The sequence below is a fragment of the Halichoerus grypus genome, chromosome 4 (assembly GCF_964656455.1).
Source record: "Halichoerus grypus chromosome 4, mHalGry1.hap1.1, whole genome shotgun sequence".
NCBI classification, from domain to species: Eukaryota; Metazoa; Chordata; class Mammalia; order Carnivora; family Phocidae; genus Halichoerus; species Halichoerus grypus.
In genome coordinates, this window is record NC_135715.1 from 101,294,800 (window position 1) to 101,314,188 (window position 19,389).

Consider the following 19,389-nt stretch of genomic DNA (forward strand, 5'->3'; position numbering starts at 1 on the left):
ACTGCCACCAACACCACTGCCAATGGACCCAGCACGTGGCCACTGCTGGAATCACTGGCAGAATAAATTCACCGATCCTGTCTTTAAGCATCAGTTCCTCTTGATTAAAAACCAAGCACTGCTGGTCAAGCTTGGGGCAAGGAGAGCAAGCGTTGGGGGTGGGGCTTTATGAGAGGGTATCTGGGGCCTCCCTTGTAGGAGATTCCCCAAGCTGGGAAGGAGGTTCAGATGCTGCCAAGGTCAACAAAGGATGGGAACTGAGGCAAATAAATCCTGATGTCCTGATGTCAAGAGACTCAGCTATGCCTAGGTATGGACATCTGTCTCAGGATGTACAAGTTGTTCACTGACCTTTTCCCCAGCCATGAGAAATGGAAACTTAGATGTGAGGTCTTATGTATGCATGCCAGATATGAATGGGCTGCCACACTTGAAGGTGAAAAGTGGTCAACTTTCTCCACGCATGAGACAGAGAAGGTCTTGTCCAAGGAATAGAAGGATGGAGAAGAAAGCTGTGGCAGGGCCTGTGTACCACTCACAATCAAGCCAAGAGGAAGAGGAGGAAGGTGAAGGACTCCACCAAGCAGAGCTCAAGGCCTTTGATCACCACATGCCCATTCAGCCATCACGTAGGGCCCAAGGGCGATCCTGAGGCCCTGAAGCACCGCCGGAGGTGATGTGCCCTCAAAGCAGGGAAATATCAGGAAATAGTCTCGTCCCTAATTAGCTATACATCATTAATAACTAATACTGAGAATAACTAGCACTTATGTGTCAGAAACTCCACTAAGTGCATTACAGGGATTATCCCATGCTTACAAGATCCCTTTAAGGTAAGGGATTACTATTATTATACCACAGTAAGTGGTAGAATGGGGATTTGATCCCCATTGATCACTATGATTTCAGGGACCTGGATCAGACCTTTCCCTTTTCTTTAGGGATCACAAATTGAAAGTCCACTTTAGAGGACTCCTTGCACTGAGTATTAAATGTAGTGTGCACAGGCAGGCATGATGCCTGGTGGAAGCTAACAACTTAGCACCAAATTTCATATATGCTACTAGACTGATTCACTTCATTGCCTGCCTCTTCCTGCAGGTGTTGACATCAGTGAGCCCTGCTCTGATAGACAAATCATTTACTGTCACTACCCATCTGTTTCTTTTCTATAAAACAAGAGGGTTGGACTAGATGGTCTATCTCAGAGGGCCTTTCCAAATCTAAAATGTTATGGATCTGGAGTTTTCCAGGCACTGGGCCATCCTCTTGGGTCCTGTAGCCAGCAGTTGAGATCAGCAAGATGAACAGCCATCCTCAGTATGCTGCCCCAAAAGGCCATGACCATGACCTTGTTCTCTCTGTGTCCAGCCACTGACACTCACAGAGCACACCCCTTCGATTCCAGGCCAACATTATGGCATGAGGATGAAAAGCTGAGTCCCGTTAAATGAACAGACTTCTACTTTTCTGAGGATTAAGTAAAAACCCCTAAAAATGTTAGGGGAGAACCATGTTCCAAAGCATACAAGGAAGAATAAATCTAAGTAAGCCTAGGTCACACCTTTTGCTGATGTGAGTTTTCTGCCCTAGGGAGAAGCAAAGATGCTGAAAGATGGGAAGGTCTTCAGAGTGGTCCAAGAGAACTGCTGGGATCCAGAAGTCCGTATTAGAGAAATGGACCAAACAGGTACTTAGGACGAGAAATGCTACCAATGTTTATATCTGATATAAAAGCAACATCTGCCTCTAAAAGTCTGTTGACCACTTTATGTGATTAACGTGATGGCAACTTCTGATTGCCTTTTCTCCACAGGACAGGCTATTCCAGCTTCGCTTCTACTACAATGCTTTTAAGAATATGGATTTAAACTTTTTTAAATTAGGTATACCTTGTTTTAAAGTAGAATGCTACATCATCAGAAAAATAAAAGTAGTATTTTATTATTTTAAACTTTTAAGTTCAAATGTAGAGTACTTACTGTGAAGTCAACTAAAACCGTAAAAACAAGAATTCACAATTAAGGATGCCAACTGCTTGCTTAATCAGATTCAGGATCCATATTCTTTCTATAGTTTGTCTCAATGCACAGTACATAGAATGTCCCCACTGACATATAAGGAGTGGAAATGGGAGTAGTTAAAAAGAAAGTTAATCGTATAATAATCTCAGAATACTCTACAATGAAACTAATCCAGAAATTTGAAAAGTAAAAATTGGGAAATTCTTGTTTCAAAGCTGAATCACTAACAATTTCTAAAAACTGCTTGATTTTCCTTATCTTACATCTAAAAAGCAAACAAGTCTCCCCAATTTAAAAGAATTTCAAAGACTATCTCAAATAAGGTATGATGGCCACATTGTGCTTTCACTTATTACTACCTGGTCGACTGTGCTCCAAGAAGATGCACTGAGCCTTCTAGACACATGTGAGCCATGACCATGGGCCATGATGGGGAACTCACCACTACAACACTCTCAGGCCTAAATTTCGACATGGGTTGTCTAGATTCAAACAAGAAAACAAACAATGCATATACACAAATGAAAGAGCAGCTTGGGATTATCACCTTCTTAATCAAAGACAAACGTATAAGAACTTCAAATACATACTGAGATAGCAGAAGCCATTTTATTCCAAAGTCTGCACAAAATGAGTTAACCTGCCAGCCCTAAATAAGGAGGTAGTCTCTGGCATGTTAGAACTTGGTCTAGGATACTTCTGACCAGGTACTTCTTTATAGGGTTTTTTTAACAATTATATTTAAATAGCATTCAAATTGAATTTTACAGAAAGTCTAAAGCACCTCTGTAGACCACTCCACAGAACACAGAATATATGCCCCTGTTCTACAAGTATATGGGAGTGGGAGGGGAGTGAGAGAGAAAAAGCATCCCAGGCCTAGAGCAAAGAGCAGGGTTTTGATCTAAATGTGAAGTTTAGAGTGAAGATGGTGGAGGCATAGGGGACCCTAATTTCGTCTGGTCCCCGGAATTCAGCTAGATAGTTATCAAATCATTCTGAACACCTGCAAAATTAGCCAGAGATCTGAGAAAAGAATGGCTGCAATTCTACAAATAGAAAAGCAACCACTTTTTGCAAGGTAGGAGGTGCAGGGACGTGAATCCGAGGCAATATATTGGAAGATAAACCTTTGGGGGAAGGAGCCTCCTTAAGCTGGGTACCAGAGGTATTATAATCAGCAGAATGCAAAATTGGAACTTTTAGAAGTCTGCCTGAAAGGCGATCAGGTGGCAAAGTGGGGCAGAATCCTAGGTGGGACAGCGTGGTCTCAGGATCCCTGGGGTCACAAAAAGAACAGGGATGCCTGAGTGCAGCTGAGTTCCCAAGCATCAGAGCAGGGAAGCCAGCTGCAAACAGAGAGCTCAGGAGTGGGCTTTCTGCTCGGTGTTGCCATAAACCCCAAGCCCCAGCACAGTCAGAGAACTGCTCTTGAAGCAGCGACCCAGCAAGCAGCAGAACCCCAGCGAAACCCCTGTTACTCCCCCCAAGAGAAATAGCATGGGTGCCTGCCTTAGGAGGCCATAAAGTTTGGAGACTCAAAATAGGGTCATGCCTGAGATAAAAACGCTCAGTCACGGGCTGGGTGAACACAGAGAGCAGGTAGAAACCAGGGAGACATTCCCTCCCACCCGCACGGCGGTTGGTGCCCTGTCACCGCCCACTGTGACCATGGCCCCAGCCCGCGGCCTGTAAATTGGTCACCAGAGTTCCTGAGGGGGCCCCGGTCCTGATGGCGGTGGCAGCGGCCGACCCCCCTCCCTCGATGCCCATAGGTGGCAGGAGCTGGAGGGCCCACTGCCCGTTGGGACTTCCACAGGCTGCACTCCTTTCTGGCCAGAATGTGTGCCAAAACAACAGTCGCTCCTTTGGATCGAGTAGAAGTTTTATTACAAGCTCACAATCACCATTACAAACATTGAGGAGTATTTGCTGCATTGGGTGCTGTTCCCCAAAAGGAAGGATACCTTGGATTATATAAAGGTATATGTAATGATGATCCGAATCTCTCCCTACGGTGCAATCCAGTTTATGGCATTTGAGCATTATAAAACATTAACTACTACAAAGCTGGGGGTTTCCAGTCATGTGCACAGGTTAATGGCTGGATCCGTGGCAGCTGTGACAGCAGTTATCTGTCCTTACCCTCTTGACATGCTGAGAGTATGCCTAGCACTCCAGGTGAAAGGGGAACACACTTAGACAGGAATTATTCATGCATTCAAGACAATTTATGCAAAGGAAGGTGGTTTCCTTGGATTTTACAGAGGTCTGATGCCCACTATATTAGGAATGGCTCCATAAGCAGGTGTTTCATTTTTTACTATTGGTACCTTAAAGAGTATTGGGCTTTCCCATGCTCCCCCCCCTTCTTGGCAGACCTTCATCAGACAATCCTAACATCTTAGTTTTGAAAACCCACATAAACTTATTTTGTGGGGGTGTTGCCAAAGCCATAGCACAGACAATATCCTACCCATTTGATGTAACTCATTGGCGAATGCAATTAGGAACTGTTCTTCCAGAATCTGAAAACTGCCTTGCCATGTGGGAGACTATGAAGTACGTCTATGGACACCATGGAATTCGAAGAGGATTATATCGTGGTTTATCTCTTAATTACATTCTCTGTGTTCCCTCTCAAGCAGTGGCTTGTACAACATATGAACTTATGAAGCAGTCTTTTCACCTCAACTAAAGAAAATCATGATTTCTTTTCCTTAATAAAATCTCAGAGGGAGGGAGAAAGAAAGAAAGGAAGGAAGGAAGGAAGGAAGGAAAGAAGGAAGGAAGGAAGGAAGGAAGGAAGGAAGGAAAGAAGGAAAGAAGGAAAGAAGGAAGGAACAAACAAACAAGGGAGACAAGAGTGATTGACTGCTTTTCTGTGAGGGCTCACTGAAGAGTGGGGGGGGCACAAACTTTCAGCTCTGGAACTAGAGATCGGGGTGTTGCCATTTTCATCCCCCCATCATGCTGAAAGCCTTCAGGGAGCAAAACAGCACTACATAGTGCAGTCTGGGGCTGCTTACACTGAGCCCAGCCCCCTGGCAAGGGGGGTGTATTCTGCTCGGGCAAAGACACCTGAGAATCAGCACAACAGGCCCCTCCCCCAGAAGACCAGAACAAACATCCAGCTAATACCAAGTTTACCAATTACAGAGAACTGCAAAACTTCAGTTCTTGGGGAAAAGAGTATATAGCATTTGTGGCTTTTTTCTTATTATTCTTTAGTCTTTCAGTTGTATATTTTTTTCTTTTCAGCGTGTTTCTTATTTTATCAATTCTTTTTTTAAGTCTTTTTTAATTTTTATTTTTACATTTACATTATATATATATATTTCATTTTTGGTTTCCTTTTATTGTATTCAATTTTATTTTTGTATATATGTAAGTTTTTCTTTCTTTCCTATTTTGGGACCTAGTTTCTTCTGAAAAACAGACCAAAATACACTCAGGATCTAGTTTATTGTTGTGTTCTGTTCTATGTTTTGTTTGATTTCTCTCTCTCTCTCCCTCTTTTTTTGTTTGTTTGTTTGTTTTCTGTTATCTTCTGATTTGTTTAATGTGTATTTTTCTGGTGGTGTTGTTGCTATTTTTGTATTTTCTCTCCCTTTCATCTATTCTTTTCTGGACATAATGATGAGATGGAAAAACTCACCCCAAAAGAAAGAACAGGAGGCAGTACTCACTGCCAGGGATTTAATCAATATGGATATAAGTAAGATGTCAGAACTACAATTCAAAACAACTAGCTGGGCTTGAAGAAAGCATAGAAGACACTAGAGAATCCCTTACTGGAGAAATAAAAGAACTAAAATCTAATCAGGCTGAAATCAAAAAGGCTATTGCTGAGATGCAATAAAAAAAATGGAGGCTCTAACTGCTAGGATAAATGACGCAGAAGAGTCAGTGGTATAGAACACAAAATGATGGAGAATAAAAAAGCTGAGAAAAAGAGAAATAATTACTGGATCACAAAGGGAGGATATGAAAGATCAATGATACCATAAAGCAAAACAATATTAGAATAATCGGGGTCCCAGAGGAAGAGGAAAGAGAGGGGTCAGAAGGTTTATTTGAACAAATTATAGTTGAGAACTTCCCTAATCTGGGGAAGGAAACAGGCATTCAAGTCCAGGAGGCACAGAGAACCCTCCTCAAAATCAATAAAAACAGGTCAACACCTCAACACATAATAGTGAAGCCTGCAAATTTCAGAGATAAAGAAAAAATCCTGAAAGTAGCTTGGGACAAGAGGTCCTTAACCTACAAGGGTAGAAACATAAGGTTGGAAGCAGACCTGTCCACAGAGACCTGGCAGGCCAGAAAGGACTAGCATGATATATTCAAGGTACTAAATGAAAAAATACGCAGCCAAGAATACTTTATCCAGCAAGGCTCTCATTCAGAATAGAAGGAGAGATAAAGAGCTTCCTGAACAAACAGAAAGTAAAAGAATTTGTGATCACTAAACCAGCACTGCAAGAAATATTAAAGGGGCTCCTTTGAGTGAAGAGACAGCCCAAAAGTAACAAAGACCAGAAAGGAACAGAGACAATATACAGAAACAGGGACTTTACAAGTAATACAATGATACTAAATTCATATCTTTCAATAATCACTCTTAATGTAAATGGACTAAATGCTCCAATGAAAAGACACAGGGCATCAGATTGGATTAAAAAACAAGAACCACTGATATGTTGTCTACAAGAGACTCATTTTAGACCCAAAGACACCTCCAGATTGAAAGTGAGGGGGTGGAGAACAATTTATCATGCTAATGGACATCAAAAGAAAGCTGGGGTAGCTTACATTAGACAAACTAGATTTTAAACCAAAGACTGTAATAAGAGATGGAGAAGGACCCTATATCAGAATAAAAGGGTCTAACCAACAAGAAGAGCTAACAATTTTAAGTACTTATTCCCCTAACTTGGGAGTAGCCAATTATATAAACCAACTAATAACCAAAATAAAGAAATGTATTGATAATAATACATTAATAGTAGGAGACTTCAACACTCCTCTCACAGCAATGGACAGATCATCTATGCAGAATATCAACAAGTAAACAAGGGCTTTGAATGACACACTGGACCAGATGGACTTCACAAATATATTCAGAGAATTTCATCCTAAAGCAGCAGAATACACATTCTTCTTGAGTGTACACAGAACATTCTCCACAATACATCACATACTGGGTCACTAATCAGGTCTCAACCAGTACCAAAAGATTGGGATTATTCCCTGCATATTATCAGACCACAATGCTTTAAAACTTGAACTCAATCAAGAGAAAATTTGGAAGGAACACAAATACATGGAGGTTAAAGAGCATCCTACTAAAGAATGAATGGGTCAACTGGGAAATTAAAAAAGAATTTTAAAAATTCATGGAAACAAATGAAAATGAAAACACAACTGTTCAGGGCCTTTGGGATGCAGCAAAGGCTGTATATAGCAATACAAGCCTTTCTCAAGACACAAGAAAGGTCTCAAATACACAACCTAACCTTACACCAAAAGGAGCTGGAGAAAGAAGAGCAAATAAAGCCTAAACCCAGGAGGAGAAGAGAAATAATAAAGATTAGGGCAGAAATCAATGAAATAGAAATCAAAAGAACAGTAGAATAGATCAATGAAACTAGGAGCTGGTTCTTTGAATTAACAAGATCAATAAACCCCTAGCCAGACTCATCAAAAAGAAAAGAGAAAGGATCCAAATAAATAAAATCATAAATGAAAGAGGTGATCACAACCAACAATGAAGAAATACAATTATAAGAGCATATTATGAGCAACTATATGCCAACCAATTAGGCAATCTGGAAGAAATGGATGCATTCCTAGAAACATAAACTATCAAAACAAAAACAGGAAGAAACAGAAAACCTGAACAGAGCCATAACTAGCAAAGAAATTGAAGCAGTAATCAAAGATCTCCCAACAAACAATACTCCAGGGTTGGATGGCCTCCCAGTGGAATTCTACCAAACATTTAAAAAAGAATTAATACCTATTCTTCTGAAGCTTTTTCAAAAAATAGAAATGGAAGAAAAACTTCCAAATTCATTCTTCGAGGCCAGCATTACCTTGATCCTAAAACCAGACAAAGATCCCGCCAAAAAGGAGAATCACAGACCAATATCCCTGATGAACATGGATGCAAAAATTCTCACCAAGATACTAGTTAATAGGATCCAACAGTACTTTAAAGGATTATTCACCACGACCATGTGGGATTTATTCTTGGGCTGCAAGGGTGGTTCAACATCCACAAATCAATCAACATGATACACTACATTAATAAAAGAAAGGACAAGAACCATATGATCCTCTCAATAGATGCAGAAAAAGTATTTGACAAAATACAGCATCCTTTCTTGATAAAAAACTCCCTGCAGTATAGAGATAGAGAAAACATACCTCAATATCATAAAAGCCATATACAAAAAACCCACAGAGAATATCAATCTCAATGGGGAAAAACTGAGAGCCCTAAGGTCAGGAACATGACAGGGATGTCCACTCTCACCACTGTTTCAATATAGTACTAGAAGTCCTAGTCTCTGCAATCAGACAACAGAAAGAAATAAAATGCACCTGAACTGGCAAAGAAGAAGTCAAGCTTTCACTCTTCACAGATGACATGATACTCTATGTTGAAAACCCAAAAGACTCCACCAAAAAATTGCTAGTACTCATACAGGAATTCAGCAATGTGGCAGGATATAAAATCAATGCACAGAAGTCACCTACATTTCTATACACTAACAATGAGACAGAAGAAAGAGAAATTAAGGAATCCATCCCATTTACAATTGCACCAAAAACCATAAGATACCTAGGAATAAACCTAACCAAAGAGGCAAAGGATCTGTACTCAGAAAACTATAGAACACTTATGAAAGAAATTGAGGAAGAGACAATGAAGTAGAAAAACATTCCATGCTCATGGATTGGAAGAACAAATATTGTTAAAATGTCATGATACCCAAAGCAATCTATACATTCAATGCAATCCCTATCAAAATACCATCAACATTTTTCACAGAGCTGGAACAAATAATCCTAAAATTTGTAAGGAACCAGAAAAGACCCCAAATAGCCAGAGGAATGTTGAAAGAGAAAAGCAAAGCTGGTGGCATAACAATTCCAGACTTCAAGCTCTATTACAAAGCTGTCATCCTCAATACAGTATGGTACTGGCACAAAAACAGACACAGATCAATGTAATAGAGAACAGAATAGAGAACCCAGAAATGGCCCCTCAACTCTATGGTTAACTAATCTTCAACAAAGCAGGAAAGAATATCCAATGGAAAAAAGATAATCTCTTCAACAAATGGTGTGGGGAAAATTGGACAGCCTCATGCAGAAGAATGGAACTGGACCATTTTTTTACACCATACACAAAAATAAACTCAAAATGGATGAAAGACCTAAATGTGAAATAGGAATCCATCAAAATCCTAGAGAACACGGGCAGCAACCTCTGTGACCTTGGCTGCAGCAACTTCTGGCTAGACAGGTCTTCAAAGGCAAGGGAAACAAAAGCAAAAATGAATTATTGGGATTTCATCAAAATAAAAAGCTTTTGCACAGCAAAGGAAACAGACAACAAAACCAAAAGACAACCGACAGAATGGGAGAAGATATTTGTAAATGACATATCAGATAAAGGGCTAGTATCCAAGATCTATAAATAACTTATCAAACTCAACACCCAAAAAAACAAAAAAATCAGTCAAGAGATGGGCAGAAGTCAGGGCGCCTGGGTGGCTCAGTCTGTTAAGTGTCTGCCTTCAGGTCAGGTCATTATCACCAGGGTCCTGGGATTGAGCCCTGCATCAGGCTCCCCGCTCAGCTGAGAGTCTGCTTCTCCCTCTCCCTCTGCCCCTCCCCCCACTCATGCTCTCTCTCACTCTCTCTCGAACAGATAAATAAAATCTTTAAAAAAAGAAATGGGCAGAAGACATGAACAGACATTTCTCCAAAGAAGACATATAAATGGCCAACAGACACATGAAAAAGTGCTCAACATCTCTCGGCATCAGGGAAATACAAATCAAAACCACAATGAGATATCACCCCACACCAGTCAGAATGGCTAAAGTTAACAAATCAGGAAATGACAGATGTTGGTGAGGATGTGGAGAAAGGGGAACCCTCCTACACTGCTGGTGGGAATGCAAGCTGGTGCAGCCACTCTGGAAAACAGTATGGAGGTTCCTCAAAAAGTTGAAAATAGAGCTGCCCTATTTATCCAAAGGATATAAACATAATGATTTTAAGGGGCACCTGTACCCCAATGTTTATAGCAGCAATGTCCACAACAGCCAAAATATGGAAAGAACCCACCTGTCCACCCACTGATGAATTGATAAAGAAGATATGGTGTATATATACAATGGAATATTACTCAGCCATCAAAAAATTGAAATCTTACCATTTGCAGCAACATGGATGGAACTAGAGGCTATTATGTTAACTGAAATAAGTCAATCAGAGAAAAACAATGATCATATGACCTCACTCATATGTGGAATTTAAGTAACAAAACAGAGGATCAGGGAAGGGAGGGAAAAATTAAATAAGATGAAATCAGAGAGGGAGACAAATTTAAGAGACTCTTATCTATAGGAAACAAACTGAGGGTTGCTAGAGGAGAGGTGGGTGGGGGATGGGGTAACTGGGTGATGGGCATTAAGGAGGGCACTTGATATAATGAGCACTGGGTGTTATATGCAACTGATGAATCACTAAACTACCTCTGAAACTAATAATACACTATATGTTAATTAATTGAATTTAAATGAAATAAAATTAAAATTTAAAAAAAAGAAAGAAAGAAATGTGAAGCTCAAGCAAAGACCATTGTTTCAAGGAGAAAACTAGTAGAAATGAGACTCAGATGGCTGTTGTCAGAACCACTGCTTATGCCCGCAGTTTAGATGAAGTGTGTTGTCTCCTTTGGATTTTGTTTTGTGTTTCATTCCACGGCTATCCTTGAGAGAACTGTCATGACTAACCCTGGCTGAGCACTTACTTTGTGCCAGGCACTGTTCTCAGCACCTACCGTGTATTCACTCACTTAATCCCCATAACAACCCTAGGAGATAGTATCTATTATTATGCCCTTTTTATAGATGAAGAAAGTGAGGTACAGAGGTTAAGCAATTTGCCCAAGATCACACAGCTTACAGAGGGCAGAAACAGGATTCCAATCCAGGCAGTCTGACCCCCCAGGGGCTTAACAACTAACTATATCCTACCACCTCTGTGGAGGTAAGAAAATAAAATGATGAAATGCCCAGCACAGAAGATTCCAGCAATCCATGCCATCTTCATGGGGAGGAAAATGTAACCAGCAGACCCTGGGTCATTTCACCACAAAATCCAACACAGAGCTGAGACAGACCGAAGTAGTAAGATAACAACGAGATGATGTATCTGTGTCTCCCAAGTCCTCAACTAGGTTGAGTTCCTCTTGAAGCTGGTTCTGGGGTCAACCCAGGAAGGTCAGAATTGGTGAGGGATCCAGGCCTGATAAGGGCTGGAGTGGGAGCTCAGTCTTCTCTGCAAGGAGGAGGCTAAGAGGCCCCAGCGGAGTCTGAGGAATGTGAGCACATACCTGCTCATATCTCATCCTTTCTCAACATCTCTAGAAGGCAGGTATTGTTGTACCTATTGCCACCTAAGGGAGGCAAGGAGGTTAAGTGATTTGCTCAGGATCACACAGCTAGTAAATGGCAGAGCTAGGATTGTTCCTAGGGCTATTTCTCTCATTCTACCACAAAAGCTCTCCCCAAACCTCTCTCAGCATAAGGATTGCCTGGGATGCATGCTAAAATTCTTTTTTGGGCCCCCTCCACTGAATCAGAATGTCCAAAGGAGGGCCTAGGCATTTGTTTCTATAACAACCCCCCTCACCATTTTAATCAACAGGTAAGTCTGGGGAATGTTGTGCTATGCTATAGGGTCAAAACCCTGTTTTAAAAAACATAAGCTCCAAATGGATTAGGCTTGTTTTTTCCCTTTCAGTTCTCAGAGACCAAAGAATATGTATCCAAACCAAATGACGCACAAATAGTGCAATTTTAATCTGAACTATGTGACGTGCAATGGCCCCTGGGGTACAGGGAAGGAGCAAGGCTGGACAGGAGCCTCATCCCACCACTTTCAAGCCATGTGACCTTACATCTAATCTACAAAATGCAGAAACAAAATAGAATAATGTAAGCAAAAGTATTTAGGTAAAATGTAAAGACTTTACAATTGAAAGGAGCTCATCTGTTTTATACTAATCAAGGAACATAAACATTATCGTGACAGTGTTTTAACAAAGCTTTCTAATCAAACACTGCAGTCTCTAGTCCTCACTATATAATGATTTGTTCTTTCATTTATTGGGTCTGTTCAACATGCCAGGCACAGTTCTGGACACTAGAGATATGGCATGGATGGTCAGGCTCAGGCGGTGTTTACCTTCATAGGGGAAGCCACAGAGTAAACCACTGAACACAGTAATGACAGACTGAATAGAAAAGGGAAGGAACAGAACATTGGGACAGCGAGCGAGTGGCTGGAGCTAGGGAAGGCCTCCCTGAGGAGGTGACATCTCAACCAAACCTAAGGGTGAAAAGGAGTCCATCCTGTGGTGAGCCAAAAGAATATTCCAGGCAGGTGGAACAGCAGTGCAACTGCTTAGCCTCCTCCTTGCAGAGAAGACTGAGCTCCCACTCCAGCCCTTATCAGGCCTGGATCCCTCACCAATTCTGACCTTCCTGGGTTGACCCCAGAACCAGCTTCAAGAGGAACTCAACCTAGTTGAGGACTTGGGAGACACAGATACATCATCTCGTTGTTATCTTACTACTTCGGTCTGTCTCAGCTCTGTGTTGGATTTTGTGGTGAAATGACCCAGGGTCTGCTGGTTACATTTTCCTCCCCATGAAGATGGCATGGATTGCTGGAATCTTCTGTGCTGGGCATTTCATCATTTTATTTTCTTACCTCCACAGAGGTGGTAGGATATAGTTAGTTGTTAAGCCCCTGGGGTAGGAAAGCACTCCAAAGAACAGGCAGAAGGCCAACAAAGCACAAGGTGAGCCCTGGGAGAGACTGCATGGGGCCTTATAGATCACGTTCAAGTCTAGATTTTACTCCAAGTGTGATGAAAAGTCCTTGGAAGTTTGAAGCAAGGAAGTGACTTGATCTGAGTTTTAAGCCTTACTCTGACTTCCAAGGACAGAGCAAACTCTAAGAGGACAAGAATGATAGTAGGAGACCAGTTCCGAGGCTTCTGCAGTGGTCCATGTATGCTGGTGGCTTGAACCAGGTAGTAGCAGGAGGTGGGAGAGATGGCAATGAAAGGAATCAGAGTAGAGCTAACAGGACTTGCCGGTGGGTTGGATGTGACTACAAGAGAAAGAGGAGTCAGCTCAGTCTGGCAGCATCTCTCCTGATACCCCAGCTCCTGGAGCTTGAAGACAAGAGATTTTAGGCATCCTGGTTGCTGGATTCTAGGGCCTACCCCAGAGACTCATTCTGTGCATTCTAGACAGTGGGACTCCACCCAGGCTCACTTAGGAGATGAATTAAAAGGGAAGGTGGCTGAGAAACACTCTCTGTCACACATGACCTAAGATGAAGAGCTCTGAAAGAAGATGGAAAAATGTCTTGCTTAAATAAAACTTCACAGGAAGGAGAGTAGAAATAGCTCTTTACAAATGGGGCCACTTAGTTTTTCTTGAATGAGCTCATTTTTGTCCAGCTTTCACCCCTCCCCCTAAACCTGGGGCTGAGGGATAAGGGGGGCCTGGGACAGACAGCCTGAGAGAAGGGGATAGGGAGGAGCAGCAGGGGAGGGGAGAGTGGGATGGAGATGTGCTGGGCTCTGGGAAATGCAAGAGGAGGGCCTGGACTATTCTCATCACCTTTGCCTTTCTTTGTGTCTGTGTCTAGGAGTGACCATGCAAGCCCTTTCCACAGTTCCTGTCATGTTTAGTTACTGGGTGAGTGTGAAAACTCAAACCGTCTCCTTGGTGAGCGAAGGCTCACGTCTAGCTCAGTAGCGAGTAGACAGATGCCTCAAGTCTTGACGCTGCCCCCCAACTCTCCTCCCCTTTAGGGATCACCAGGGACCCCCAGCTTCTCATACTGCAGTGTCCCCTTCCAGGCCTTCCTCCTAGTCATGTTCTTGCTCTAGACCCACATGGTCCGGAACGGTAGCCGGGAGCCACATGTCAACATGTGTCTCACATTACATTTCCATTGAACAGGGCAGTTCTAGACTCAACCTGAATTCCATCAGAATTTACCGGCCTCATGCCTCATTCCTGCAGTGCCTTGCTCAGTCATTGACAAGCCATTGACAAGTTTATTCTGAGATGATAATGACTGGAGAATGAGAACAATAATAAAGGCCGAATATGTTGCCTCTCTGGGAGAAATACACAATTCAAAATGGGATTCCTGCAGTAGGATGACTCTCCCTGAGAAATTAAGTCTCAAGGGCTGAGTTTCAGGCATGATCACAGCCTGTGGGAGGTCATTTTTGTACATAGCTAGGGATGCACTAAGTATCTACTAAACTAAGTGAATATTCATTTGTGTTGTGATTTAAAGAGCAATGGAAATATCACCTGCTCACACAGACTTTCCCCACCCATGCTCATATTCCAGTATTAGTGTTTCAGTCTTTATCTGTTCCTGGGATTAGACTCATTTTTTATTTTGTTTTATTTTTTATTTTTGAGAGAGAGAGTGTGCAAGGAGGAGGGGGGCAGGGGGAGAGGGAGAAAGAATCCCAAGCAGACTCCCCACTGAGCGCAGAGGCCAACGAGGGGCTCCAACTCACGACACTGAGATCATGACCTGAGCGGAAATCAAGAGTTGGGCGCTTAACCAACTGAGCCACCCAGGCACCTCTAGACTCATTTTTTTAAAATAAAAATGCTCTAAGATTTCAGTATGCACAGATTTATCAGAGTGTCTACTATTTTGACTGAACAACTGGAATTTCAGGAGAATACCAAACGCCTGCCAGTGGGGTGGGGTGAAGTTAAAAGGAGAGAAAACAGTAAAGAAGGGAGAGTTAAGGAACAGAAAACAAACCATCACATCAGCATTTTGCTAAGGTAACTCTTGAGTGTCACTGCCAACAGGAAGGACAGGGAGGAACACAGACAGGGACAGGAGGGGTCCGTGAGCAGCCTGCCATCCCATGAGGAGGCATGACAAGGAGGAGCGTGGCCGATGATGTGGGACACTCATCAGGCCCGGCTCCGGCGTGGGGGAGCTGCCCTGTCGCCCGCTGTGTGCCCTGGGGTGGGCGCGAGGGCGTGGCCCATTCTCGTTCCATCTCTTCTATAGGATGACCGGCCCAGTAATTGTGTCCATCCCTTCTGATTATAACTTCCATTTTTCTAATTAATTGGCAATATACTAGCAGTTTCCTTTACTTCTGCAGTGATTGGCTTTGGGTCTCCTGCAGCCAGTGCCTATTTCAATCTGTGCCCCAGCTGGCTGAAGAGTAAAAGCCACGGACAGTGACAAATGATTCAGCTCAGGAAAGGTGTTGTTCAGAGTAAATATGTAAAGAAGTAGGTTGTGAATGATATGATCTTCCCTTACCTGTCTCCGCCAGGCCAAACCTCAGGACACTTTAGACCTGTGCCAGCTTTTAAACAATGACTTGGCTGCCACTGTTGCAAACCACCCCAGGAGGTTTGTGGGTCTGGGGACGTTGCCCATGCAGGCCCCCGAGCTTGCCGTGAAGGAGATGGAGCGCTGCGTGAAGGAGCTGGGCTTTCCCGGGGTCCAGATTGGCTCCCACATCAATGAGTGGGATCTGAATGCGCCGGAACTCTTCCCTGTCTACGCAGTGAGTACGCGGCGATCCCTCAGCCAGCATGCGGCGGGCCAGGCACTGCGGTGGGTGCAGGAGGGCAGAACATGAATGCACCACCTACCTGGCAGGGGGAAAGAAAGATGCCTGATGACATGCTGCATATAGCAGGAAATATGTAAAGAGTTCTCCAAGAGGTGTGGGGAACCTCAGGGAAATCTCTCTTACTTTCCATCCCCCATGCTCTCTTCCTACTGTTTCATTTGGAAGCTGAAATAGTACCCTCATTACAGCCCTGGTACAAAAGGCCATGTTAGTGACATGCAAAAAAAAAAAAAAAGTATTTATTTTGCTTTAGAAAAAAATACTTATCTTTTAAAATTATGAAATTTGTTTCCAGATGCCTGAGTGGCTCAATCCATTAAGTGCCTACCTTCAGCTCAGGTCATGATCCCAGCATCCTGGGATGGAGTCCCCCATCAGGCTTGGGCAGGGAGTCTGCCTGCTCAGCAGGGAGTCTGCCTCTCCCTCTCCATTTGCTTCTCCACTCTCTCTCGTTCTCATCCTCTCTCTCACTCTCTCTCTCTCAAATGAACAAATGAAATCTTTTAAAAAAAATTATCAAGTCATTTTGAAGAAATTCTGGAAAACACAGAAAAGCATAAAGAGGAAAACAAAAATAACTCATAATCCCACTACCCAACGATAAATAATCACTGTTACTATATATTTTGTTTGATTTTTTTGTTTGCATATTTCTGCATATATCTATATTTTAATGAAATCTGAATTCTATTATACATGTGATTTTGTATCCTAATGAAGACTTTCCAATCTAAATGAAAATTCTCTTAATGCATGATTTTTAAATAAATGCATATATCCCAATATATGGATATGTTTTGATTCATTTAACCAGTCCTCAATTAATATACTTTTCCCCCATATATTTTGAAAATGTATAATTAAAACACATAACAAAAAACAGTGCCATCAAAATGCTAACATTTGATGAAACTAGCTGGTGAGTATATGGAAGTTCATGGTACTATTGTTTACAACTTTCTACATTTGAAATATTGCATTATAAAGTATATTTTCAGGGATTCACTGCTATTTTCATCTCTCAAGAATCCAACTGAAGTGTCCACAGTCCCATGGTCCTCTCCATGGGACTTCCTCTGCCCTTCTGTTCTTTCTGCTACTAAGCCTGCTTTTCTTCATATCAGGAATCAAGATGCATATTCTATACTCAATTGCATTTTTTTATTTCTTACTTTCCTCCTAGAGTTATAACAGTATTGTTTTCTATTATTTTCATTGTAAGTGCAAAATCTTCAATAGTGGATTCAATAGATGTTGGTGGGGACGCCTGGACAGCTCAGTCAGTTAAGCGTCTGCCTTCAGGTCATGATCCCGGGATCGTGGGATCGAGTCCCGCATCTGGCTCCCTGCTCAGTGAGGAGACTGCTTCTCCCTCTGCCTGCCTCTCTCCCTTCGTGTGCTCTCTCTCTCTCTGTCAAATAATTAAATAAAATCTTTAAAAATAATAAAAAAAAATAGATGTTGGTGTGCTCCCCAGCACTAAAACCACTGATCACTTATTCCTTTCATGTTTATTGAGCTCTGCCTACATGCACAAATGTTTCCATGTTTGTATCTATGGACACTGCCCACCAGTTGGGGGGCTACCTGTTAAACTGCCTCCCAATAACCTGAAAGACTTAATGTTCCTATAAATACTGAATTCCCTGAAGCTTATTGGCTGCAATAAGCTGAGCTGATGCAGTGAATGTTTTCTAGAAACTTTAATGGGCTTTGAAAGAGGATTTATTTACTTGTGCATCCAAGTTGTTTCAGCACAGTGTGAGCAAGTCTTCAGCAGCAGGTCATTTTACTCTTTGCCAGGACTGGGTTTATGAATTACTAAGGAGCTCAAAAAGTAAGAGCAGTCAGTTGTGGTCCAAATGGGTATTTTCGTTTGTGTGACGAGCTCAACCCACCACTCACTCTAAATAGGCTGCTTGGGGGCACCGGTCTCTCAGGGAATTCAGGAGGGCATCCTGGCCCCAGCCGATTTGTAATATCCAGGGGCTGGCAGCACATTTGTTTGGTTAGCAAGACTTGGAAGCCTCACTAGTCTCTATCTTGCATCAGTAACATGGCTAAAACAAACGACAGGAGTTGCCATGAACCAAGTTGGCTTTGTCATTTCAAGGGGAGTCTGGAGTTCCAAAGTGTCTAGCCATCTCCTTACCTCCTAGACCTCCCTTGTTAGTGAGTGAACCCAACCCTACATGCTCAGGTCAGTTTTCAGGCACGAAAATGACCTCATTACAAGTACGAGGCAGACAGCCTGCCTCTACCATGTATCAGCCACAAGACCAGAGTAAGTTACCTAGCCTCTGCCTTAGTTTCTTTTTCTGTAAAATAAGGGTAATAAAAATGCTCATCTCAGAAGGTATTACCCTAAGTGAAATAAGTCAGAGATAGACAAATAAATACCACATGATTTCACTTATATGTGGAATCTAAAAGAAAAATAAACAGACAAAAACAGTAATAGACCCAATAAACACAGAGAACAAACCAGTGGCTGCCAGGAGGAAGGGGGTGGGGGATGGGCAAAATGGGTAAAGCGGAGTGGGAGATACTTGGCTTCCGGTTATGGAATACATAAGGCACGAGGATGAAAGGTCCGGCATAGGGAATAAAATGAGTATTATAATCGTGTTGTATGGTGACGGATGATAGTTACCCTTGTGTGAGCACAGTGTAAGGTACAGGGTTGTCAAATCACCATGTTGTACACCTGAAAGTAATGTAATATTGTGTGTCAACTATACTTCAATTTTAAAAAGTGCTCATCTTATAAAGGATTAAACTAGTTAGCAATTGTAAAATTCTTATAACAGCTTTGGCATATGGTAAGTTCTCAGTTAATGTGAGTTATCGTGATTTTGAGAGTTTAAGTGACTTCTTTTTGTGTTCTCTACAATGCCTCACATACAGAAAGGATCTCTGCACCATCAGAGGTGCAGAGAATAAAGTTTTATCCTAATAAGGAGTCAAATCCCACTGAGATACCATGATTTTGGGCTTTTGTCAAGCTCAGCCCATCCCAAGAAGTTGACCCAGCCTGCATCCATTATCAGAAACTAATTAGCTCCTCTCCCTTCTGCCCCCAGAACCTGAGGAAATTAGAAGTCCATTCTTCAATCTACCCTTTGTCTGCCACTTCCAGAACCCCTGTTGTCCAAGAATTGCATCTCCATTTTAAAAATGCTTATGTCCAGGGGCGCCTGGGTGCCTAAGTCAGTTAAGCGTCAGAGTCTTGATTTCAGCTCAGGTCATGATCTCAGGGTCGTGAGATCAAATCCTGCATCGGGCTCAGTGCTGGGCATGGAGCCTGCTTAGGATTCTCTCTCTCCTTCTACTCCTCCCCCTCCCCTCCCCACCCCCAACTAGTGCAAGCTCTCTCTCTTCTTAAAAAAATTAATTTAAAAA

At 42.3% G+C, this 19,389-nt stretch overlaps 1 protein-coding gene and 1 pseudogene across 1 annotated transcript in view; both read left to right on the plus strand.

Annotated features, from left to right (window-relative positions):
* ACMSD (aminocarboxymuconate semialdehyde decarboxylase) overlaps window positions 1–19,389 on the plus strand; it is a 67,865-nt gene that overhangs the window by 17,991 nt on the left and 30,485 nt on the right. The window contains exons 3-5 of the mRNA XM_078070714.1: window positions 1,594–1,690; window positions 13,998–14,047; window positions 15,682–15,918. Coding sequence (XP_077926840.1) covers window positions 1,594–1,690; window positions 13,998–14,047; window positions 15,682–15,918 — 384 coding nt within the window. The remainder of the gene's footprint in view (window positions 1–1,593; window positions 1,691–13,997; window positions 14,048–15,681; window positions 15,919–19,389) is intronic.
* Window positions 4,017–4,722, plus strand: LOC118544963 (solute carrier family 25 member 16 pseudogene; annotated as a pseudogene).